The 26856-nt window shown below is 39.3% G+C and overlaps 1 protein-coding gene across 3 annotated transcripts in view; it reads left to right on the top strand.

The window, feature by feature from the left end:
* Positions 1-26856, top strand: part of LOC124861661 (interleukin-1 receptor accessory protein-like 1) — a 445259-nt gene that overhangs the window by 93848 nt on the left and 324555 nt on the right. For all 3 annotated transcript variants that reach the window (XM_047355550.1, XM_047355548.1, XM_047355549.1), the window contains one exon: positions 19734-19825. In XM_047355550.1, coding sequence (XP_047211506.1) covers positions 19744-19825 — 82 coding nt within the window. In that variant the 5' untranslated portion in view covers positions 19734-19743. The remainder of the gene's footprint in view (positions 1-19733; positions 19826-26856) is intronic.

The following is a 26856-nucleotide window of genomic DNA, read 5'->3' as shown; positions in this document are numbered from 1 at the left end:
CTTTAAATTGGCTGGGCTCCACGCACAGGCCAAGCTTTTAAACACAGTCTACACATTTTTAATATTGTTTAGGTTGGGGGTTTTGGAAGGATGTTGATGTTACCCTACATTAAAAAACAGGTTTTTATGCCGGTTTGGGATTGTCATGTTGACACTGTGTCCAGATTTCAGCCATCTGTCCGTGGATTTGGGGTGAAGTTGAACAATTTGGAGTCAGTTTTCCTTCCTATTAACTGAGGGGCTCCTCTTGGAACCCCTGTAGATGAAAACTAAACTTACTATTTACAAGGAGATGTACTGCCACAATTTACTGAAAAATAAAGCTGCCATTTCAAATGCCAAACGTCATCACCTTGCTACTATCATCCAGTCTGCTGAAGAAAACACTGTTTTCTCAACACTCAACAATGTAATACATCCTCCTGAGACATTTACTTCTCAATTGGTCTCCGCTACCATTTGTAATAGTTTTATGGACTTGTTCATTGATAAAATTCATTCATTATTAACTACCTTCTCTGTGTAAATCTCCTCTGATAACTGTGTAAACTGTTCCTTGCCTGCTCAGCCTGTGAGATACATTTCTTTTTCTAGTTTGTTTTCCAACCAGAAGTGAAATAATCTCAATTATTCAGAAACCTAACTCATCCAACTGTAAACTTGATAAACTGCTTACAAACTTGGACAACTTTGTTCTTATTACCTCTGTCCTATTATCACTGACATCATATATTCCTTGGAAAAAACAATGGCTTTACATGTTCACAATCATTTGACTAACTAAACTGATGGGCAGTTCCAGTCTGGTTTCCGTCCATTATGCAGTAGAGAAACGGCTATGGTGAAAATCTTAAACGACTTTTAATGGCAGCAAATTCTGGACTTCGCTCTATTTTGATTATTCTTGACCTGACTGCAGCTTTTGACACCATCTATCTGGCAACCCCTATGTTCAGTTAGACAACCATCAATCCCAACCCTTCTCAGTCAGATGGGGTGTGGGGGCCTCTCATTTTCATCAGCATTATTTTCCTTTTTGACAATATATTCAGAAAGTATGGCATCCAATTCCACTGTTATGCAGATGAAACCTAGCTCTCTCTGTTTGCTAAGCCCTACCACCACAGTCCAACCCCTTTTCTCTCCTTGGTTGTTCAAATATGGTTTTCTCATAACGTTTTCAAACTCAGCTAAAATAAAACAGTGTATTCTTGTTGGTACCAAATCTACTCTTTCCAAATCTGGCAGTTTTTCTTTACCAGTCAATAATTCCTTTATCATTTCTTTCTCTTACTTTAAGAGTCTAGGAGCTGTACTTGATAAGACTCTCTCCTTCACTGCCCACATAAATAACATCACAAGGTCCGCTTGCTTCCACCTCTGCAATATCAACTGACTATGGCCATAACTCACCCCAACACCACTGCTACCTTGGTTAATGCTCTCCGTTCACGTCTTGCCTTGATTACTGTAACGCTCTATTATATGGTTTAACAAACAAACATATTCATAAGCTTCAATTGCCCCTGAAATTCTGCTGCCCGTATCTTCTCTAGAACTTCTTCTACGCAGCATGTCTTACCTGTCTTGAATAACCGTCATTGGCTTCTAGTCTATTTCCGTATTCAATTTAAAATTCAAGTTTTAACAGTCAAAGCCATTCACAACCTCTTGATTGTGCATTTTAATAATGATGTTTCTTTTACATCTCATTCATAATGTAAGGGGACCTTGTTGTTGGTGGTTTTGTCACGGTGGGGTTTTGGGTTGGACCAAAGCGCAGACAAGAGCTTGGGAAGCGCGTTTCAAAGCAGTCTCTCAGCTTTATTCAAAGGGTCAAAAAACGAAACAAAAACACTGCAGGTACTGAACAGGGTCGAGATCCAAACACATCAAAAACACTGTAGGAACATGGAGACTCATGGCAGGGACGAGGGTAGAGGGTTGAGTAGTAACGCAAGGAACCCACAAAACATAATGAAACAAACCAACTAATATGCAGAAGGAGAACAAAGGCAGGTAATCAAAGGAACTAAGGACAGGTGAGGCAAGGAGGCAGGAAGGCAGAGGGAACAGGTGAACCTAATACAAGTAATTGACAAGACACCGAGCAGACCTAAAACAAAACTATAAACAAAGATAAATAAAACATAAGAATCAAGAATAAACATGAACTAAAGGAAACTGAGAACCTTGAGGGAATACAACAACCTAAGGCCTAAACACTTAACAAAATAAGAACCAAAGGGAACCCTGACTAAAAAGTAAACAAACACTGACTGAACCAAAACTGAGGATGAAGCAGAGGAAAACACACTGGGAGGCAGAAGAAAACTAGAACTGTAGGAAAAAACAGAAAACACAAATACAAAATCATAAACAAGAAACCTCTAGTAAACAGTAAACAAAACAAAACACAAAGTCCAATATGTAACATCCTGACAGGTTTTTACTCTGAGTATCTTATATAGCCCCTCATTGTGTCTAGGTCATACATTGATTCACTAAGATCCTCCACACTAACTTGTGCTGATAAAACAAATTTAATAATTTGTCATGGGAGTTTGTTGCTGAGTGCTTACGTAGCCATAGGTTACTTTTTTAAAGTTGTTCTCTTTTTTTATTTTATTTCCTTTGAAGTACATACAGTGTTTTTATACCTAATGGAGTTTTGACAAAAATTCAGAATGAAAGACTCACCTTCACCGCCTGCACCTTCCAATGACTTTTCTGTGCGTCTCCCTGCTTTCCAATCACCATCCTGTCCGCCTGACTCTCCATCCAATCACCTTCCGACGCCTCCCTTTTAAAGGACCTTCAGCCGTGTTCATCCTCGCTTGTTAGCTGAGCTCATCCCTCCTCCACCCCACCTCCACCATCTTTCTTCACATCTACTCCCGGCTTCCTCGCTCCCTGGCCGCCAATCCACTACCAGTGTCAGATCAGGGGGAAGACATCTCTAAATCTAAACCTTATAAATGTTCATCTTAGCTCATGTCATTCTCAGCATTCATGTCTTCCTCCCAGGGCTGAGTGCCAAAGAAATAACCATGTAATCACACATCATTAAAACATTTCTAATTGCCATCCCTTTTTCTTGTGAGTCTTTTCAGATTGAAATGCCTTTACGCTGTGAGCGCTTGAAACTGGTCAAGTCAAATTCCTTGTCTGTGCACACAATAATGGCCAATAAAGCTGATTCTGATTCAGTTGCCATACTCAACTACTGAATAGGATTTGTAACGGCTGTTTTGTCCAAGCCGTGATATTACACACATTCAGTACTGTGTCTACACAGCATACTGCTTTTGCTCATTTTGTATTCACAAGTGTAAAGTGCTTACTGTTCAAAAGGAATGGACTGTCCACATTCTACGTAAAATAATTATTCAAATAAATAAAATTCTGGCAGTGTTAGCGATAAACACATTAAAATATGGCTGAGCTTGATTTTTTTCTCATTTTTCTCTTTTGCAAAAGTCAAGAACACGGAGGCTTGTTGTTGTCGGGTTATTAGATAATCTAAAATGGAATAATTCAGCGAGGAGAGCACAGACTTGTGTGGGTGGGTGTGTGTGCGTCAGCCAAGGGTATGAGGGCCTAAGAAGTGTTTCTCACAAATAGAAATGTTAACTAGCCAAGCAGAGTACATATCAATTTTTCTGCCTGAAGGTAGGAGGAAGGGGACACAAAGGTGACACAGGGAAGAGGCAGCAGGCTGTAATGACAAAGATGGAGAGATGGTATGTTCATACTAACACTGTTGTATTAATTACTTTGAGGAAATCTTGCTGCTAGTTATCTGTTTGGACAGGAGGGGAAACTCATTGCACTATATAAACCTTGTAAGGACATCTATTGACTACAAAAACAAGCATACTCCTGGGAGGTCTGTGCTAAGATCTAGATCCTCAATTTAGATTTTGATGAGTATGATTTCATAAATTGGTATAAATTGGTGGAATTTACATATATTGTATAAATGAAAACTCAATGCTGCATGTTAATATTTTAGAAAGGTTTTAAATTCTCTAAAGAAAGAAAGAACATGTTTAGTTTGTCTGACAATCTCTCTGCCCCCCTCTTAGTTCGGATCATTTTAAAGAAAGTTGTGCAGATGTTCTTCATTACCCTCTTGTCATATATGCATGAGTACCCTAAAGGCTAGAACTGCTGTGCACCTTTGAAACGGACAACCATAAATGTGGGAAAACATAGCAATTAAAAACAAATCTGTTAAAATTGTACAAGGTGTAGGGTCCACTTGAGGCTTCATCTGGGTCTGGACTGCTACTTGTTATTTGGGGTTCTTTTGTATAAGCTGTCATTGGCGACATAAAATGGTTGCCAGAACCTGTTTTCTTGCAACCAGAAAGCCCATTTAGGTTCTTGTGACGTGAATTTCGCTGAAACATCCTGCTATCGAGAACAACTGGGCATCAAGTCTTAACTGCACTCTGGCTTTGCTTTATGATGTGTTTCACATAAAATTCAATTCTAATATTAAAACTCAATTATTTTCTGAATTGGCAGCCCCAGCATGAACTAGTTCAGATTCATTCTTCATTAATTTATAAAATATAATCAATATAGGCCATGACGTCATGCACTAATTGGCATATTGATTTGTTAATTTATAACCTGGCATTTGCCAGCTCTTTGACATCAGTTTAATTCTCTGCTCTTCTTTGTTCACAAACAATTTAACCAAAATGTTAATGAAGCTGCTTCAATTCAACTATTTTCTTCTATGAGTTATAAAAAAAAACACAGTCTGACATTTTTTACTGCAAAGTGGCTCATCAAGACAAAATGTTTTATTGTAGCCACCTTTAAAGTGCTACAAAGGAGACATTCCTCATTCGATAAAATCATAATTCTGCTGTTTCTGAGGTAAATTAAAGATTACATGTGCTGTTATTTCAACTGTACTTACTAGTACAACAGTCAGAAAAGAGGGTAGAAATAGAGTAAATTAAGCAGCAGATTCATTCCCATTTTCCCTGCTTTACTTGCAAACCCACAGTTGGTCTCGCTCTTTGCCTACAGCAGGCTTCTGCAAAATGAGAACAGAACCAGGAGGCAGAAATAACTTGGGATAAACTGATTTGATTGTTGAAGCATGAAGCTTTAGTACATATTATAATTAAAACAAGAAGGGAGGCACACATTATTAAAGAAGGCTCTCTACAAAGACAGATATCTGCATACAACAACCTGAACTGTGTCGACACCCTCGCACACCAGTCACCAAGCCTTCACCTTTGAGGGGTAGTGTTGCAAACATTGTTTCCATAAATACGCTAATGTTTAAACGGTACAGTTCTTGGTAACTCCTGAATAGTTATAAGTTCCTAAAAGTAAATGTCACTTAAGAACACGCTTATTTACACGTTATTGTGCTCAATAACTGGGTAAACTCAAAGGTTGAAGTCCACAGTCCCAATATTTTCTAGTAGGTTGCTAGAATTTCCACAGTTGCCAACAGCTTTAATTTGTGATAAAATTCACATCAAACACTCTGAATCCAATAACTAGGTATGGGAGCGAAATTTAGTTTTTTGCCACTTAGTTTTTTGCCACTTAGGGGAACAAAGTAATGTAACTGCAAGACCTCCATACGTTCTTATCTTACTCAGAGTAAAGGAAATGGTGCCGGTCTCATGCAGTCAGCTGACAAGTTTTCGGTCTATTAATACTAATCAGAGACAAACATTCATACTAAATTGAGGATTGCCAAAACAATCTAACATGCATGTTTTTGTACTCCATGGTATATTGGGAATACCTGGAGAAAGCCTGTGGGAGGCCACTGTTAAGATTTAAACCTATAATCCTTATCCTTTGAGGCAACAGCACAATTCTCCACACTGTTCTTATACAGCATTTTATAATTAATGTGAGCAGAATTTGAGCATGACCTTAAAATATAGACGCACACCTTTTCTTGTATACCTGACCTCTTTTGTCTACTCTTTTGTCACCTCAATCAGTCTTTCGTTACTGTAAGCTGCCTTTCATAACCTCTTAATGTCGCTTTTATGCTAATAGTTTACCGTTTGGAAAAATATAATTATACTAAAAGGCCACTTTACTGGTACAACTTTTTCATTGCTATGTTGACACACATGATGAAATAAGCAAATCATATGCACTAGTCAATGCATTTTTGCATCTAGATGTGTTGAAGAGGGCTAGCCTGAGTTAAACTGAGCATCAGAACAAGGAAAAAATAGACACTTAAGTTACTGGATGTGGCATGAAGTTTGTTTCAGTCAGAAACTGTTGAGTTAATATGATTTTCATTTGGTTTACCGAGAATGGTCCAAAAATAGAGAAAACAGTTAAACAGTATAAACATATCTACAATATAATATAAATATATGTGCACAGTTTTAAGCGAGTGAGAGTAAATTCAATTCAATTCGATTCAGTTTTATTTATATAGCGCCAATTTACAACACATGTCTCAAGGAACTTCACAACAGTCAGGTACATACATTCCAATTAATCCTAACCATTGAACAATGCAGTCGGAGTTAGTTATTTATTCAAATTGGATAAAAAGTGTTTCTATCTAAGGAAACCTAGCAGATTGCATCCAGCCAGTGACTTGCAGCATTCCCTCCTCCCAGATGAGCATGTAGAGACAGTGGACAGTGACTGGCGTTGACTTTGCAGCAATCCCTCATACTGAGCATGCATGTAGCGACAGTGGAGAGGAAAAACTCCCTTTTAACAGGAAGAAACCTCCAGCAGAACCAGAACCAGGCTCAGTGTGAGCGGCCATCTGCCACGACCAACTGGAGGTTTGAGAGAACAGAGCAGAGACACAAAAAGAACACAGAAGCACTGATCCAGGAGTACTTTCTATGGGAAGGAAAAGTAAATGTTAATGGATGTAGCTCCTTTAGTCGTTTCACCTAGAAAGAAAGAACAGATAAACTCTGAGCCAGTTTTCAAGGTTAGAGTCTGAAAGAGAGCACATAGAGTTAGTTACAGTAAAAGCTCAGTCAATTTCCATGTCTAGGAGAGAGAAAGGGTTAAACACTAAAAGACAGGGCTATGTGGATCATCGGTAGAGGGTGAGCATTAAGCTGTTGCCAGCAGAAGCTCGGACGATTCCCCTCTCCAGAAAGGTGTCACAGGTAGACACAGAGCCAGGCCAAGTGTAGCTTCTAGGAAGAGAAAAGAGAGAACACGGTTAAAAGCTGAAATAACAGCAAATAATGCAAAATTGGAGAGTAGTGTGAGAATGTAGCGAAGAGAGTGAAAGTGGTCGTTATGTCCTCCAGCAGCCTAAGCCTATAGCAGCATAACTACACAGATAGTTTCAGTTCAGATTATTTAGTTAAACGGCGCTTATTTACAACAATGTCGTCTCAAGGAACCCCACAAAGGGCCCCTCTGATGGTCATTGTTATACTAAAAACCACAAGGATTGGGATACATCTCTCTGTCAGACTGATTATAACCATTGGAAAAGAGAAGGGGTCATACAGGTAGCAGAAATGGAGGGTGTGTTTGCACCTTAACCATAACTGAGCCGGTTTAGGCTAAATCTGACTCCCTTTTACTCCAACCAACAGGGAGGGAGGAAGGCTCCCTCCATGAAAAACTAAGCCACTCTAACTATAAGCTTTATCAAAAAGGAACGTTTTAAGCCTAGCCTTAAAAGTAGACAGGGTGTCTGCCTCACAGACTAAAACTGGGAGCTGGTTCCACAGGAGAGGAGCCTGATAACTAAAGGATCTGCCTCACATTCTACTTCTAGAGACTCTAGGAACCACCAGTAAACATGCAGTCTGAGAACGAAGTGCCCTGTTAGGAACATATGGAACAATCAGATCTCTGATGTATGATGGAGCTAGATCATTAAGGGGTTTATATGTGAGGAGGATAATTTTAAATTCTATTCTAAATTTAACAGGGAGCCAATGAAGGAAAGCTAAAATAGGAGAAATATGATCTCTTTTTAATTTTCATCAGAACTCTTGCTGCAGCATTTTGAATCAGCTGAAGGCTTTTAACTGCATGCAATGTAGAGCAGTATTGGGTGCCAGAGCAGTACAACAGTGCAGGTGATCATTGTGTAAGTATGGCAGTGCAAGTAAAGCACGAGTCCAAGCTGAGCGTTAATGTAACGCGTAGAGTTGCAGGTTACAGGTGTCCTGTCAGCAAAACAAAGGTGGAGGGGAGGGAGAGTGTCAGGGTGGTTTCCGGGCTTTGTTAACAAGGCTGGTGGCAGGTGGGAAAAAACTGTGGCGTGAGGTTTTGGTCCAGATGGACCGCAGCCTCCTGCCAGAGGGGAGAGTTTCAAAGAGTCTGTGACCGGGGTGGGAGGGATCAGCCAGAATCTTCCCTGCCCGCTTCAGGTTCCTGGAGGTGTACAGTTCCTGGAGCAACAGTAGACTGCACCCAATCACCTTCTCAGCAGACCGAATGACACGCTGCAGCCTGCCCTTATCCTTGGCTGTAGCAGCGGTGTCCCAGATGGTGATGGAGGAGGTGAGGATGGACTCAATGATGGCTGTGTAGAAGTGCACCATCATAGTCTTTGGCAGGTTGAATTTCTTCAGCTGCCGCAGGAAGAACATCCTCTGCTGGGCTTTCTTGATGAGGGAGCTGATGTTTGGCTCCCACTTGAGATCCTGGGAGATGATGGTTCCCAGGAAGCGGAAGGATTCCACAGTGTCAATTGTGGAGTCACAGAGGGTGATGGGGGCAGGTGGGGCTGGGTTCTGCCTGAAGTCCACAACCATCTCCACTGTCTTTAGAGCGTTGAGCTCAAGGTTGTTCTGGCTGCACCAGTCCAACAGATGGTCCGCCTCCCATCTGAATGCGGACTCATCACCATCAGAGATGAGTCCGATCAGAGTGGTGTCGTCCGCAAACTTCAGAAGCTTGACAGACTGGTGACTGGAGGTGCAGCTGTTGGTGTACAGGGAGAAGAGCAGAGGAGAGAGAACACATCCTTGGGGGGAACCGGTGCTGATGGACAGTATCAGATTGGAAAGATGTTCACAGATTTCTACCTCAGCTGCAATATTCAGATGGTAGGGCCAAAATGAAAGTATTCATTTATCTTCTATCAACTGTGCAGGCTGGTGGTGTGATAGTGTGGAGGATAGTTTGTGCCCATGTTTTGGCACTCATAGTATCAGAGCATGGTTTGAAAGCCACAGCTTATTGTGTTGTATTGTTGCTGATCATGTCCATGTCTTTCTGACCTTAATAGCTCCTCTAGGCACAAAAACGCGCCATATCCAAAGCTCACATCATTTTTAACTGGTTTCTTCAGCATGACAGTGACTTTAATGGACTCCAAAGTTGCAAGATCTCAATCCGAGCAATGTTAGGATATGCATAATAGATGTGTAGCAGTCAAAGTTGCAGCAATCTGCAATCGAGTCATCATGGACCAACACCTCTGATTGTTTCTGACAATTTGTTGAATTTATGCCACCAAGAATTAAGGCAGTTTCGAAGGCAACAGTGGGTCAGACCGGGTACTGGTTGGGAGTCCCTTATAAAGTTGTCAATGAATGTGTCTTTTGTTATAGGTAATGTAAAAAACATTGGAAATGACCATCATTTAGATTGTATGAAACATTTTTGTCTAAAGAATTCAGCATTTTTTTCTTATGTCTTTCTAGCTGTTTGAAGGCTAAACGTCATATGCTTATCACCAGACAGAATTCGTAAAAGCTTTATGAACAGCTGCAGAAGGTGGGCAGTCCTGCTGTATTCAACTAGAATGTTGTATTGAAAGGCTCATAAAACATGACATAAGCAGGCCTTTTAGCTCAGTTTACTTCAACTCCAGCAATGACATTATCATGTAGTATCATCTTCTAAAAATAGGTAATTATATAATTTCTTCTTTTGAAATGCATCTTTGTGGAGGCAGCTTTGTATTACGCAGTTTTTCAAGCAACCAGAAAGAGTTTATACAAAAAGTCAGTGTTATTATTTCCTTCTGTCAGATTATATATACTTTTTGATATCAGGTTCACAGATGACATGAAGAGCCATAAAGAATTATTAGATATGCTAGTGCTTCAGACTGAGCATGATTTGGAATGAGATCTGTAAAAAAAAAAAAAAAAGAAAAGAAAACAATCTCAATATCTATTTGGCAGGATGTAGTAAATAGAGCATTGGTGGTAGAGTGTTGGAAATGTTGGAGTGTGAAGAGGATGCACTTCCAGGGCTAACTCCAAACCGCCAGGGGGCTGAGATAGCGCCCCATTTCTCTAACAGTCATCCTTGAAGGTAATTGAATTTTTGATGAATCCACCTTGGAGCAAAAACTGTCTGGGAAGGGGAGAAGGTGGCTACTTAAAAAAAAAAGACAATCAAAAAATGAGAGGCAGGTGACAGCATCATCTTCGAAAAGCTATAATAAACACTTTTTTATTTTGAAGATTTTACATTTTTCTTTGTCTAGTATCCATTTATTACTAGAAGGGAGATGACTAACTTTTTTTTTTCTTTTTCATGTATGCCTGAACAGTTGTCACAGATCAGCAGCTTAATCTTTCACGTCAACTACTAATAATCATGTTGTAAGAAGTAGGATGACAGCAGCAGCGATATTTTAACTTCGTCACTAAGATTTTGGAAATAGGGTAGAAGCATAGAAATTGGACATTATATGTCAGCATTATCAGACATTCCTTCTTATAAGCCCCCTTCATTGAAAACACTTAAACCAAATTAAGTTAAACTATTCGGAAATAGGCTTGTTTTGCTTGTTACCCCGGTTGTTTTTAAGTTATTCAATTAGTATAACTGCCTTAAAATAAACCCAGCTTTTGTTGCAGTATCATAAACTCAAGCTGAAATGAGACTATTGTCTGTACAGCACCTTTTTGCCAATAGTGCAGGATTTCTCTTCTATAAGATTTTACAAGAGTCCTGGTCTCCATCTTATGCTTTCAGTAATAGTAAATGCACAGGTTTACTATAGAATTTAGGCCATGAAAGAGAAAGTTAATGTTTTGTCTTATTTAAAAAGTTTTGTGATGATTTAGATATCTACCTATTAAAGGACCCAATGATAAGCTATTTTTGTAACTTTGACAGAGGCTGCCAATTTGTTTATTAAAAATGATCTGATATTGCAAAGAGTCTTGTGATATCATGTGCATGGCTCTTAAGTCCATTGGTGGTAAAACCATCCTCACAGAATCACAGGTCCTCCACCATGTGGAGCACATGAGTGTTTTTTTACACATATTTATCCCTTGCTTTACACCAGACCCACCTGGCGTTTTTGTTCGAAAAAGCTCCTGTTTGAGTTTTGTTTAGCAAACTCCACATTTGTTTATGATGGCAAGACAAAAAGGGCTTTTTTATGCCTCCAACATATCTAGCTAGTATATACTTGGCATCTAATGGTTGTTACCTCAATATGACACTTTTCTTGAAAACAATTTTTATCCATTTTTGGATAAAATGGGCCTCTATGTCCGTTTATATTTGTGCCTGAGAGAAATAAAAAGTTACTGTTTACTGACTGAAAGTTCTTTCCCAAAAATTTGTTGGTTAAATTTTGTCAATGGTTATATTGTTAAAATAATTTTTACCAATGTATTTTTCCCCCACTGAATAAATTTAATCAAGTTAAAGTAGGACTTTTTCAAAATTTTCCATCTATTATGCTACTGCATTGCAAGAATAGTTTTTTAAGGCTGTCTGCACATTTTTTTTTGTGTACCGATAAACAAAGAGTTCATATCAAGCAAACATTCTCTATATTACTTGCAGAAAGTTGCTCATGAATAAAAAAACTGCCACGTAAGAAAAAAGCAGCATCCTGGTTTACTGCTTGTAGCAGAGTTCCTCACCACAATTGGTATAAAATACTTTGAGAACCAACTTGGCCAACATTTCCAAGCCTCCCAGCTAGATTTGAGAATGTAAAACAACATCCTCAGAAGATACCATATACACTCTGGTCCTACATGCTAAAAAACAGCTAATTTTTCTGTATTTGTTTGCCATTTCAACTAAGTACTGCTCTCTATAACTGGGCGGAGGTGGAACATCGTCACCATAGACTATTTGGAGTGAAAAACTTGAAACCCAGACATACTGGTACTGTGTGCTCCAGGTTCTATCACACTTATACTTTCAATTTATTGCTTCCCTTAAACATTTTTGCATGATGTCTTGTTACAATAACTTTAGTTTATGCTACTGGAATTTTAAGTGACAGACCAACACAAGGTATTGCATATTGTGAAGTGGAAAGGAAGGAAGGAAAAGGATGTATTGTTTTTCAATCTATTTTCTAAATAAAAATGTCAAGTTTGGTGTATATTTGTGTTCAGCACCATTTACTTTGGGTAACATCCAGTGCAATAAGTTACCTGGGAAATCACAGACTTTGTAAATAGAGTCCACCTGCGAAAGTTAATCTCAATATAAATCCAGCTGTTCTGCGAAGGCCTCAGAGGTTTGTTAGAAAGCCTTAGTGAACAAATGGCATCAGGAAGGCCAAGGAACACTGCAGATAGGTTGGGGGGAAAGCTTTGAAGAAGTTTAAAGCAGGGTTAGGCTACATATTACAAACTCTGAACATCTTACACAGCGCTGTTGAATCCATTATATAAAAAGGGTACAGACACCTACATACCTACCAAGAGCCCAGCATTAATCAGGGAAACAGATAAGTGGTCCATAGTAACTCTACAGGAGATGCAGAGATCCACAGCTCAGGTGGGAGAATATGTAAACACAAAACCTTTTGCTATGCATGCCCTAAATCTGGTCTTTATGGAAAATTGGTGAGAAAAAAGTCAATGTTGAAAGAAAGCCATAGAAAGTCCTGTTTGCAGTTTACCACAAGCCATAGTGGTCAGAGCTGTGGTCATATGAGCCCCAATTTGAACCACACAAAAAACTAACTGCACATCACCCTGAACACAACATCCCCATAGTGAAACATGTTTGTGGCAGCATTATGCTGTGGGTATGCATTTATTTTGCATGGACATGGACACTGGTCAAAGCTAATGGGAAGATGGAAGGACCACACTGGGGGAAAGAAACCTGTTAGATGCTGCATAAATGTGTCATCCTTACCTTCCAGCTGGAGAATGACCCTTAAACATACAGCCAGAACTACAGTTTAATGGTTTAGATCAAAGCAGATTCCTGTGTTAGAACTGCCTAGTCAAAGTCCAGAGCTAAAACTAATTAAGAATCCTTGTCAATGCTTAAAATTGATAAGTCATAATCTTACTGAGCTTGAGAAATCTAGCAAAGAATGGGCAAACATTTCCATCTCTAGATGTTCAAAGCTGGTATAAACATAGTCCAACATGCTTACAGCTGTAATCACAGCAAAAGGCGGTTCAAGAACTGATGTCATCTGTTGTAAATCAACCAACGTTGCTTCCAAAATGTAAAACTAATAAAGATACGATTTTTGTGTCTTACTGAGCAGCATTTCTAAGGAGGTATTTGTTGCATGACGCAAGCACTGATGACAGTAGGGCTTTGAGGAGGAGAAACTGCCAATTATGCCATCTTTGGCTGTTGGCCACTTTCACATAACTGAGTTTCTCAAGGGGTGTTGCGGCTGTTTAGGCTTTTTGATGCAGCATTGTGAAATATCTTTGTGATGCCTGAATGCCTTCAACAAGGAGATAAACAAGAGTTAATCAGTCAATTCGAGCAATGTGATGTGAAAGTTATCTGGTGCATCATGCAAACTCTTAACATTTGCTGTTAAATGAAAGCTACAGGTCCTTCTCAAAATATTAGCATAATGTGATAAAGTTCATTATTTTCCATAATGTCATGATGAAAATTTAACATTCATATATTTTAGATTCATTGCACACTAACTGAAATATTTCAGGTCTTTTATTGTCTTAATACGGATGATTTTGACATACAGCTCATGAAAACCCAAAATTCCTATCTCACAAAATTAGCATATCATTAAAAGGGTCTCTAAACGAGCTATGAACCTAATCATCTGAATCAACGAGTTAACTCTAAACACCTGCAAAAGATTCCTGAGGCCTTTAAAACTCCCAGCCTGGTTCATCACTCAAAACCCCAATCATGGGTAAGACTGCCAACCTGACTGCTGTCCAGAAGGCCACTATTGACACCCTCAAGCAAGAGGGTAAAACACAGAAAGAAATTTCTGAACGAATAGACTGTTCCCAGAGTGCTGTATCAAGGCACCTCAGTGGGAAGTCTGTGGGAAGGAAAAAGTGTGGCAGAAAACGCTGCACAACGAGAAGAGGTGACCGGACCCTGAGGAAGATTGTGGAGAAGGGCCAATTCCAGACCTTTGATGACCTGCGGAAGCAGTGGACTGAGTCTGGAGTAGAAACATCCAGAGCCACCGTGCACAGGCGTGTGCAGGAAATGGGCTACAGGTGCCGCATTCCCCAGGTCAAGCCACTTTTGAACCAGAAACAGCGGCAGAAGCGCCTGACCTGGGCTACAGAGAAGTAGCACTGGACTGTTGCTCAGTGGTCCAAAGTACTTTTTTCGGATGAAAGCAAATTCTGCATGTCATTCGGAAATCAAGGTGCCACAGTCTGGAGGAAGACTGGGGAGAAGGAAATGCCAAAATGCCAGAAGTCCAGTGTCAAGTACCCACAGTCAGTGATGGTCTGGGGTGCCGTGTCAGCTGCTGGTGTTGGTCCACTGTGTTTTATCAAGGGCAGGGTCAATGCAGCTAGCTATCATGAGGTTTTGGAGCACTTCATGCTTCCATCTGCTGAAAAGCTTTATGGAGATGAAGATTTCATTTTTCAGCATGACCTGGCACCTGCTCACAGTGCCAAAACCACTGATAAATGGTTTACTGACCATGGTATCACTGTGCTCAATTGGCCTGCCAACTCTCCTGACCTGAACCCCATAGAGAATCTGTGGGATATTGTGAAGAGAACGTTGAGAGACTCAAGACCCAACACTCTGGATGAGCTAAAGGCCGCTATCGAAGCATCCTGGGCCTCCATAAGACCTCAGCAGTGCCACAGGCTGATTGCCTCCATGCCACGCCGCATTGAAGCAGTCATTTCTGCAAAAGGATTCCCGACCAAGTATTGAGTGCATAACTGTACATGATTATTTGAAGGTTGATGTTTTTTGTATTAAAAACACTTTTCTTTTATTGGTCGGATGAAATATGCTACTTTTGTGAGATAGGAATTTTGGGTTTTCATGAGCTGTATGCCACAATCATCCATATTAAGACAATAAAAGACCTGAAATATTTCAGTTAGTGTGCAATGAATCTAAAATATATGAATGTTAAATTTTCATCATGACATTATGGAAAATAATGAACTTTATCACAATATGCTAATATTTTGAGAAGGACCTGTATTTTATCTTATGTCTTATAAATGATGCACAAGTTCCAGCTGCAGCAGGGCTTCTTGAGATGACGCCTGTAGTTTTTATTACACACATCACCCTTCAAAGCAGCCAAAAATATTTATATAGTGTGTGATCAACACTTTTGTTCTGTCTTTGTTCTACTCTTTTGAAACCATGCACAAAAACAAAATATCTACATTGTTCTTTCTCATCAGTCTGGGGAAATTACCAAATTCTGCTTGGTCTTTAACTATCTTTTAGATATTCCGACCTGGATAAACAATGTATCAAACTGCACAGAGCAGTCAAAGCTGGGCAAAATCTTGTAGAAATCGAGAAAAAAAAATCCACTCTTGAGAAAATGAGGTGTAGAAATTAATCAAACGTAGATGTGAGATAGAAATTTGTTGTTTGGCCAAACATTGATATTTGTTCAGAGAAAATATTATAAAATCCAAGTTGTCTTTCAAAATGAGACTTACTGCTGCAATAAGAAATTTGTATCCAATAATCTTGGGCATTTATCCTAGAAGTATTTGGGTTGTTAATGCTTGATTTAAACCATTCTTATTCCAGGTTGAGTGGAATAAACAACATTTCAATTCAGTTCCTAATAATACCAAGAATTGGGTGCAGGTTTCAACGTAAACATATGGGCTCAAATAAATGCAAACACCCCACTACTGTTTGGTGAGGTGTCCGTTGGCAAGTTGATAGGGGACCAAAAACCTTTATGCTTGTACAGCCATTGGTGTGAGCTTTTGGCACAATTCAGATGGGGTATTTGATCATTCTTCATTCTGGTAGTTATGCTGTGAAGTTTGGCACTTTTTAAAGATTCCAAAACAACTGTGGGTGGATGGATGGATGGATGGAAATAAATCTTTTTTTATCCCTAAAAGATGGTCCCTCATGAAAATTGACATCTTCATCACACACACAGGACTTTTACATGCATGCATACAAATATTTAAAACATTAAAACTTTGTCAAAATGACTGACTGACCGTTTGACTAATTGGTTGACTGATTGACTGCCTCCAGTCCTACAGTCCCACAGTCTCTCTGTACTTCTATTGTACTCCTGTCGGCCCTACTTCTACCCAGTAAGGAGTTGAACAGCTTGATTGCACAGGGTCAAAGGAGTTTTACATTCAGTTAGTCCTGCACTTTGGAAGGAGCCATGTCCCACTGAACAGGCTTCTCTGGATGCTGATGACAGAGTGAAGAGGGTGGCTGGCATTGTCCAGAATAGCCAGGAAGTTTGTGCTTTATTCTCCTCTCTACCACTGTTGCCAGAGAGTCCAGCTTTGTACCGACCACTGAGCTGGCCCATCTAATTAGTTTATCCAGTCTGGAAAGTGCTTCTGCCCCAGCACACCACAGCGTAGAACAAAATGTTGGTGACCAAAGACTGATAAAACATCCACAGTAGCAATTTCTGCAGATGTTAAAATATCTTAGTCTCCTCAGGAAGTACATCCTGCTCTAGACCCTCTTATACAGCTGCCTTGTGTTGCTGGTTGAGTCCAGAGTGTTGACCAGCCACAACCCAAGCTATTACTAGGTCTGCACAACCTCCACCTCCTCCCCTCCTAACAGAACCGGTCTTGGACTGGGCCTGTCCCTCCTGAAGTTGATGACCAGTTGTTGAGCTGCAGGCCATTTGTGTGGCACCAGACAACAAAGTTTCACACCATTCTCCATGAGGACTATCATCTGAATATTTCTGGATGTGACACGTTTCAGAGTTGTAACAGAAGTCCGCGATGTACAGAGTGAAGAGGATGGGGACAGCATGGTCCCCTGTGGATCTCCAATGCTGCTGACCCGGTGTCAGACATGATGTCCTTCATCCTGACAAACTGTGGTCTGCTGATGTTGTTGTTGGAAATCCAAGCAGCCAGGCAGGGCTCTACTTGCATTCTGGTGGTTTTTTTCAGAAGTGCAGGGTTCTGGATCATGTTGAAGGCACTCAAAAAATCCAGGAAGAGAATCCTGACAGTGCTGCTTCCCTTGTCCAGGTCTGAGTGGGCTTGGTGTCGGAGGTAGAGGATGGCAAACTTAACAGTTTGCCTACTCTGCCTGGTAGGTAAACTGCACACTGTTCTCAGCATGCTTTATCTGTGTCCTGAGGACGTTGAGGAAGAGCCACTCCATAGTCTTCATCAGTTGTAATGTGAGTGCCACCAGTCAGAAGTCATTCAGCCTTCTGGGTCAGTTCTTCTTTAAGACAGGAGCAATGCATAATTTCCTCCAATTCGTGGGCACTCTCCTGAGACACAAGCTCAGGTTGAAGACTCATTGTAGTGGCTTCCCCAAGTTCAGCCGCACAGATCTTGAGAATCCAAGGGTGCACTTTATTACTGCTGGCTTTCAGGGCTGGAGCTTCCTCAATTCTTCCCTCACCTGATCAGCTGTAAACCATGGAGGAGGCTGTGTGAAGGGAGAGGAGGGAAGGAGGCTGGTGTGGGAGAGAGGTGAAGGAAAGCGGGCAGGGTGGGAAAATGACTGCAGCCTCCGGAAAGGAGGAGATAAGGAGCAGGATACTGACAATGGGGGCTGTAGTAGAGTGGCTAAACCTTGAAGAAGATTAGAAAACTTTTTCAGGTCATTAGTTCTACCTATCCCTTCTGTGCTAGTCTGTGCTTTGTGTGGTTGTCCCGACACCTTCCCAGACATCCCTCATGTTGTTTTCCCTCAACTTCTGCTTATTGAGTATCACTCAGTGCCAGCTATTATAGGCTAATTTAAAAGTTATGACAGGTCTGTGTGCTGGTTAGCTTTATTGTATTTTCAGTGTTTTTAAAAAAAGCCTTATGGTTCTTTTCTTTTTGTTAGTAAAATAGGACATAGTCCCTATTGTTTTAAATGTCAATCAAACCTTTAAATAACACAGAATCATGTTGATCCTGCTATGACAGATATTTTCATTTTCTGCGCTGAGATTCGTAGTTTCCGATACTGAAATTGCACTGACTGTTGCCTTTTTGTTGGTTTTTGCTCATTTCTTTACTTTTCCCCTCTCCGTGTTTTTTTATTTAAATCCTGCTCCATGTATTTCTGCCACTCCGTGTACTTTACTAATGCATCAACACTGACGGTCTTTGGAGTACCCCTTCCTTCTTAACACATATTGGTATGATCCCAGTCTGGCTGCATGTTATTGGCCATGTATTGTGCACATCAAAATAAGGTCTCACTCCTGTCTGCGTGGTTTGTCAGCAGAGCGTGAGTGATGGATGAAGATATGGCTCTTTTTATTTGCTACAAAGAGCCGGCGTGTTTGTGAATGATAAATGACCAAATGAGTTCCTTTTGAAGTGATTTATTTCTTGCCACGTACTCAGCTTTTAAGCATAGTTGTCAAATTATCAGTAGGGTTGATATCACTGCCATTCCAGACGTTGTTTAGTTTTGATGTGTGTGTGGAATCAATGTTCTGATGAAAAACCCAACTGTGTCTGAGTTTCAACCATCTAGTTTCCGGTTTAAGGTGAAGGTTGTGTTTATACTTCAGTAGCCCATCCACGTTGTGCAGCAGTGCCTCTGACATAGAGACAGACCCTTAGGATGATGCTACCTCTACCATGCATGATAGCTGGTGCGATGTTCTAAGGTTTGAAACCCTTGTTTTGTCTCCTCCAAACATTGTTCTTGTCATTATCCCCAAACAGTTTACGCTTCTCACCATAAAACTTTGGCAGTTGCAAGTGTCAGAACATGTTATTGGTTAGCACCTTCTGAGTAGATGATGATGTTAAACTTGCTTTATTGTGGACAATGCTACAGTTTCCCTATGTGTTGAAATCATGGACTTACTCATGATGTACGCATAATCTCTCCAGCTTGAATCATACAATTACTCCTTTTAAGACTTACCTTACATTGCACTCAGAACAAAATAATGCTTTATTTTATCAGAATTATCATCACATCAGGCTTTAAATATGTATATTGAGTTAGCCTCTTTCTGTCTGCTTCTCATACCGCTTTCCATAACAATTACATTAATGGAAAGATATCTTGATCTTAGCAGGCACATGATTTTATCACGTTTAATAAGGCTGGAGTTCTTGGTTGTTCCTAGAGCAGCAAAGCCAGGTTTGCGTTGAGACAAATTGTTCTTGATGCCTGTGACATCAGTAGTCTTGACCTGTTTATGAAGGGACAGTAAGCTCTGCTCTCATTTATATAATATAGAACTAGTTGAATCAAACTTGCACATTAAGATGCCCTATTGTTGTCCTTTCTCCAAGGTTTTCCGAGTTTGGATGTGTAGCTTTGATTGACCTGTCAGAACCTTTTCTCATCTTTTTATGTTAACCTGGTGTCTGCGTGGAATGATAACTCTCAATTCTGTTTCCCTTTAGGACTTTTAAAATGAAAGCTTCCATCCCTCTTCTGATCCTGCTTCATGGGTTTGTGGTCCATTGCCTGAAAGTTGTGTCAAAGAGAGGTTCTGGTAAGTCCCAGCTTCTTTTTATGATCTTTTGTGAACACAAAGACTTGTAAATCTACTCTTAATATCCAACACACACACACACACACACACACACACACACACACACACACGCACTCGGGGGTTATCTGACTCCAAGGAATCCAATAAAAAAAAAGAATCCTTTCTTCTCCATTAAACCTTCTTCTAGGTTTACACACTTATTGAAGTTCAGGCAACGAAGAAAGTGTAAAAGCTTTCCGCACATCTTTGCAAAGTTTTGTATTGCTTTGATTTCATCAAGTAATTTACATTTTCTACAAAATTTAAACCTAAAGTTGCAGTTGTTGTGCTTGTAAGAATGTAAATGTTTGTGTAGGCCTTACATGAATGCTGCATCCTTCTTCTCTCCAGATGCAGGAATTATTACTTTAAGGGAGATAGATGAAAGCAGAGGAACATCCACATTTGCAAACACAAAGGAAATCTTTTTTCTCCATTTTTTTATTTTTTTTCCATCCGGTGGCTGCTTGCGTCTGGGTTTTTTACCCATGTATATTAGGCACAGGTGCAGGAATGGCCCGAGGCTCATCAAAGGATTTTTTGCTTTCCCAGCAGAAGCCCCGATGGGCTATCTTGCGAAGCTTCACAAGCCATTGCCTGGAGCATGGATTTGAATCGTGTCCACTGATAAATGAACACCCCATTTGAGCCAGACCCCTATCCTTTGTTCCCTGCCTTTTTAGATTGTACGGCTTTATTAGAAGCCACACTGGTTGCAAGTTATAGAGCTGTTGTTTGAAATGGGTTTTGGGCAATGAAAGGTCATTGAAACTAGGATTATTTAAAATTTTCTGGAGCAGAAATAGAGAGCGGGCCCAGGAAGTGAAGTATCCTAGAATGATAGTTGCAGGTATATTTTCAAAGCTTAATTTTTCACAGTTTAGGGTTCCTTTGTCTGGCAGAATGTAGAATTCAGTAAAAAACAAAGTTTTCAATGACGCAATGGTGTTCCTGTGATGGAAAACCTTTTTCTATTCTCCATGTTGCATAATTGATATTACTGACTTAATGCCAAAGACAATATTCAATACAAGCAGCAAAGTGGGCAGGCCACAACTGTAAAAAAGACTAAAACACAAAGATGGTGGGTGCAGCCAGGAGACTCGAGGTCAGTTTGTCTCCTTGCAAATTCTAGTCCTTGTTTTCTACCCAATCTTTGCTATGTTGTTGTTTCCTATTTCCATTTTATAATTGTAATGAGTTTATTTTTGAAGTAGTTACATATTGTTTAAAATCATTAACATCAATTTTCCTAAAATGCCCAAATGCCATGTACAGTTTGATTAGATTGTATATTATATAAAAGATTTGTGTTACACACCGTTCCCATTTATTTTTAATCTGATCTGTGTTTCCTGGCTCCTATTGCTTATAACAGATTATTACACTTTATCAACCTGAAGTAACTCAGAGTGACTTCGTACCTTTAGATATTATTTATTTAAGTCATGCATCCAAATTTCCTTAAATTAGACAATGAGGAGAATATTGAAAATTAGTTTCAGTGGTTGGCTGTCAGAGTGTTGGTTTGTTAGATGAAACGTCCCCTTGGTGGGTTTTGATGAATGTTTGGTTTTTACTCAAAGAACAAAACAGCCAAGAATGTAAAGTTTCAGAATAGCGAAGAGACAAAAATCAGCTCCTGATCCAGGGAACGGATGATAATCACAAAAACAAAGAAAGAACAAGAAGAAAGCTTAAAATGAAAAGCATTTGCCCACTTTCTACATCAATCGTTCATGCATTTGTTATGTAAATGTTGTCCAACAAATTTTTATACCAAAGGTAACTGTGAAAAATACCAAATGCTGTGTTTAAATGATGAATTAATTAGGAAAGAAGCTGTCGAAACCAATGTGGTCTCACAGTATGCGACCATATAATTACTCCTCACACGCACTAGCTGGTTGTGCCACCCTTGAGCTTAACAGTTGCCATAGAGCCTTTGCAATGAGTCTTTTACATTGCTGTAGAGGAATGGTTGCCCACTCCTCTTAAAAGTTTACTTTGAATGAAGATACATTTAGAGGTTTTTGAGCATGTGCAACCTGTTTAAGGTCACACCACAGCATCTCAGTCAGATTGAGTGTTGTCTTTGACTAGGTCACTCCAAAACCTCAATTTCTTTTTACTATTGTCCTTTCAGAACTTGCTGGTGTGCTTTACAATTATTGTCTTGTTGCGCAATCCAAGTATGCTTGTGCTTTAAGTCATATGCTGATTATCTGACATTTTCCTTCAGGATTTTCTGGTACAGGGCAGAACTCAATGTTCTATTAATTACAGCAAGTCATCTAGTTCCAGAAGCAGCATAGCGGGCCACACTGTCACCACCTTGCATGGCCTTTTGTATGATGGTCATTTTCTGAAATGCTGTGTTAGTTTTAAATCAAATCTAACAGATGCACTCTGTCAAAAGGTCTTGAAGATCATCAAGGTGTTTGTTTGCAGATGTGAGACGGGTCTTGGTGTTCTGTTAGGTCAGCTGTGGTTTTCACCTTGGATCTCTCATTTTTTCCCAGTCTCTTTATAGTGTTGAATGATGAAGTCTGAGGTAAGTGATGCTCGCAGTTTCATATGTTGGACTGGATTCTGTTGTGACCTACTGGATGAGTCGTTGATGCACTCCTTGAGTAATTTTGGTATGTTGGTCAGTCCTGGGAAGACTTTCCAGTGTTTTATGTTTTCTCCATTTGTGGATAATGGCTCTCACTGGAGATTCTTTATGTCAGGGGGGTTATATGTGTTGGTTTTTTAGAACCTTAAACCCACTTCAAGTTGTCAGACAGGTGCAACCTGAGTAAAATTTAAATCAACTATCCAAAAGATGTACTGAATTACAGTTAATTCATTATTTAACAAGGGGGGGTGATTGTTTTGCTTTCAGTGTTGACTTTTAATGTTATCTCCGTCTATTAAAATTAGTTTCTGTTAAAAAAAATTTGGTGCTTACCTTTTCAACTGCAGTTGTTCATTCATAATGTTAATTGTTACTGCTGACGCCACACATTTCACATAAATTAAACTTGAATTAAAATATTAAAGTATAAAATAATTAGAAATGGGCAGGCATTTAAACTCTAAACAGAGTGTTTTTCATTTGCACCTTTAAAACTGTGTCAGCCCATTAAAGAAAATTAAATGACTTGATTGACGTCCTTGGGGGACTGCGAATCCATCGTTTGAGTGGCTTTTCTGTTCTGCTGGCATGCACAATCTCTGGAAGCCCTTTCACAGTGCTGCATGCGCACAACAAATAATAAGTAGATTATTACATTGAAAACACTCATATTTGATTAATGCTTTGTCTGCTTTTGGAATTTTAGTGGAACAGTGCAAAACATACAATGCATATCTGTCATACTAATCCTCAGTGTGCATATGTAGAATGTTTTTGTCTGAATTGCTAGAGGACTGATATGGTCTGAATGGTTGGGCAAACATAATAATTATGGATATTTTTAGTTTATCCAGAACATCACCTCCATCAAACCCCCACTCTTAGATATACTTATGCTGTTGTGGATATTTACTTGGTGCTATTCAGTTCAGTTATTTTTGTATTGTGGTACTTTTTGAAGCGTCTTGAAGCTGTATCACATTCTAGGTTCAGAAGAGGATTTTTAACATTGGCCTCTTGTTGTTTTCTGCTTGGCAGTTAAAATAATCTGATTTGCACAGTATTAGAGCTGCACGCTATATGGACTCACAATCATTGCAGTATCAGTGTATGCTATATTGCAATCACAACAGACTGCTTGAAAGCAATGTTTGGTTGGATATTATATTTTAAATGTCATGCATTCAGTTACTAGATATCCAGTGTTGGATGGACTATAACTGCCTTTACCTGATGTAAATTGGTCGTACCTGAGATGCTACGCTTATGGTGAAAAAATAAGACAATGTGGGTTAGTCGTAATCCAGTTAAGTCATCCAGTCTTCAGAAATGGTGCCATAGTTATAATTTTTCCAGATATCATGCAGCTCTACGCAGTATGCAGTTATGATGTCAACAGTAAGAAAATTTAAAACAACGGTGCATCACAGAATTGTGTTCAGTTGAAAATCCAGTAAGGACCAAATGTGACACAGACTGTCAAACGTTACCTTTACGCAAATACTTTGGGATTATCATTAGTGATAATTTGTTTCTGATGAAATGAAATCTGAGAATGGGGTCGTTTTGTTAAATTTTTGTGCAGCATTAAAAAGAAAGCAAGGTGTGAGTTTGAGAGGCATACTAATTGGTCAAATGCAGATAGAGCTGGAGCAGATAAAATAGTCAGAATTGCATAGTACATCCCTGTTTTTGCCAAATATGTAGAATACATCTTAATCTATGTAAAGTAATTATTTCTCTGTAGTTTTGTTTTCCATTTTTGTTTTCTCATCTCATTTATGTTCTCATCCCTTTGCCATTTTGTAGTTTTGCTCATGGTCTGTTGTGGGGAAATTAGGTTTCTGTGACTCCAATAGGTAGCACATTTGATATTATATAGCAGGAGGTCACTTGTATTTATTTTGGTTTGATAAGGGGTCATAATCTGTCACATATTGGCAGTCAGAATCAATGGAAATAGGCTTTCATATAAAATCATCAAAAATTGGAGATGCTTTCATTAAATTCTATTTGTGATTTAAATGTTTTTATCATTATTTGTTTCCATTATCCATTTTTAATTACTAGAGACGCACAATGTATCTAACCACAATTATCTTTGCCATATTAAGGTATGCAATATCTCAAGCTAACTGCTTTGACTCTGGGGTTGGTAGGCCATTATATTTCATTCCTACTCATCCATGTCAGTGATATATCTGGTCAGTTGGTTGGACTTTAACTGTGCTGGATGTCCACATTTGATACAGGATTTAGTGGATGAGATGCTAAAGCTCTTGGAGAACGATGGTGGCTCTGTGATAGAAAAGTAAGAGAAAAACCTCACTGTCATTGCAATTGCATGTTTTTCTGATTAATTGCCAAGGAATACAAACTGGTAAGCAATGGTTAAGTACATAGGTACAAAATGGCAAAAATGAAATCACTTTGAGTCACCTATTAGTGAGCTGAAAGAATAGAAATATATCTATTTTTCCTATGATATGAAACTGAAAAACACAGATAATTCCATAAAGATTCAATGTAGACAGTACACACATTTCCTTTAAACATAAATAAATTCAACATCCACTGTAACATCTGCACACCTACATCGTCAAAGGAAACAACCTTTTGAATTTCTCTCTGCACTGATTGGTTGCCTCAGCAACTGAAATTTAACCGCTGCAGTGCAGTAAGCATTCCAGTCTTACACTCACTAAATGTCAGCCCTTAACCACTAACACATGTCCCTCCTGTACACACTTGAAGCAAATGTAGCTTCATAATTATACTCCCTGACATTGATTGAGACAAATTTAGCCCACCTCGTCTCTTCCGCTGTACACTCATTAGTCTCTGTTTTTCCATTAGACAATGATGAGCTCCCTGACAAATGATGCTTACCTTTTCTGATGCGCAATACTAAATATTTTACTTAAAACACGTCCCTTACTCATTCACATGTACAGGTTCATCTCAATGAATTAGAATATCATTATCAAATTAATTCAAAATGTAAAAACTCATTTTAAACAGATTCATTACCAAGTTTTCTGGTACTCACAGCTAATGTTTCATTTAAAATATAAAAGACCCATAAAGTATTTTCTGTGCAGAAACATAGTACGGCCAACACATTGATGGAGAAGACCTCTGACTCTGCAGTTGTCCAGCTGACAGTCACCAACACCCTTTATAAGGAGGGTAAGCCACAAAAGGTCACTCCTAAAGAAGCAGGCTGTCCACAGAGTTCATAATAATGAAAAGTGGAGTGGAAGAAAACAATGTGGTAGAAAAATGTGCATAAGCCACAGGGATAACCGCATGCCTTGAGAGGATTCTGAAATTGACTGGCAAAAGGACCAACACCTAGTTTAATGACCATAGTTTCATTATTATTGATTGGCTTTACACTTGCCTGACTTAATCTTTACAGAGACTCTATTAAGTATAAGAGTAAGAAGAGTAACCAGATCCAAGAATGCAGAGAAGCTGTAGGCCACTATTCTGAGGACTGAATTTTGGAGTTTCATTAACTGTAGGCAGAAATAATCCACCTTAAAATACATAAACCTTTGGACTATATCACTTTGTGTGTAATGAAAACTTTTGAATTTAATAAAAAAAAAAAGAAATTAACCTGTCAACGTTTTTCTAATTTAATTAGATGTACCTGTACCCCTCTTATCTTTGTAATGCAGTCACTTTTGCAAGAAGACAAAAACCCCTCACTGCTTCTGCCTGAATTATATTTTTGATTTTATAACACATCTTCCAAAAGGCCTTGGGGGTCCCTCTGAGAGCAGGTGCTCATCATCTTTGTGTTTCCTTGTATTAATACTGCAACCCAAAGTCAGCAGCACCTTTTCTAAACCATCGTTCGTCCACTTTTTCACTCTGCTTTTCCAGTTGTAAGAATCAAGGACATCCTGACTGTCAATTAAATTTACAGTCTTCATACTCGTTTCTCCGCCAACTCTGGGAGGATGTCAAATTAATACGTAAGTTGAAGGATAGCCATACCCCCTCTAGCTATGCCCCCACCAAATTAAAGAGGCCACCCGCAATTTGGGCAGTAATAAGGCTGCTCCTAATTGGACAAGACAGTGACTTCTAACAGGGGACGTCAGCACGCAGCACCAATTCAATTATAGGAGGCCACTTGACTTTATAATTGATTTAAAGAGATGCTAAAAATGGCAGGAAACTGTCAGCAACGAATTTTAGTAGCCAAAGGAGAGCACTCAGCACTGCAGAGGTGACCCCTTCTACTGTATATGTTGTATTAGTTTTCAATGTCACATAATTGCAAGATAATGACTTTATTAGTGTAAAAGTTTCTGACGATCAACTATCTATGTCCTGAGGTTGTCGTGATAAAGGCTCT

The sequence above is a fragment of the Girardinichthys multiradiatus genome, chromosome 24 (assembly GCF_021462225.1).
Source record: "Girardinichthys multiradiatus isolate DD_20200921_A chromosome 24, DD_fGirMul_XY1, whole genome shotgun sequence".
Lineage (NCBI taxonomy): Eukaryota > Metazoa > Chordata > Actinopteri > Cyprinodontiformes > Goodeidae > Girardinichthys > Girardinichthys multiradiatus.
The sequence above is the reverse complement of the archived record's forward strand: the minus strand, read 5'-3'. Positions and strand labels throughout refer to the sequence as shown.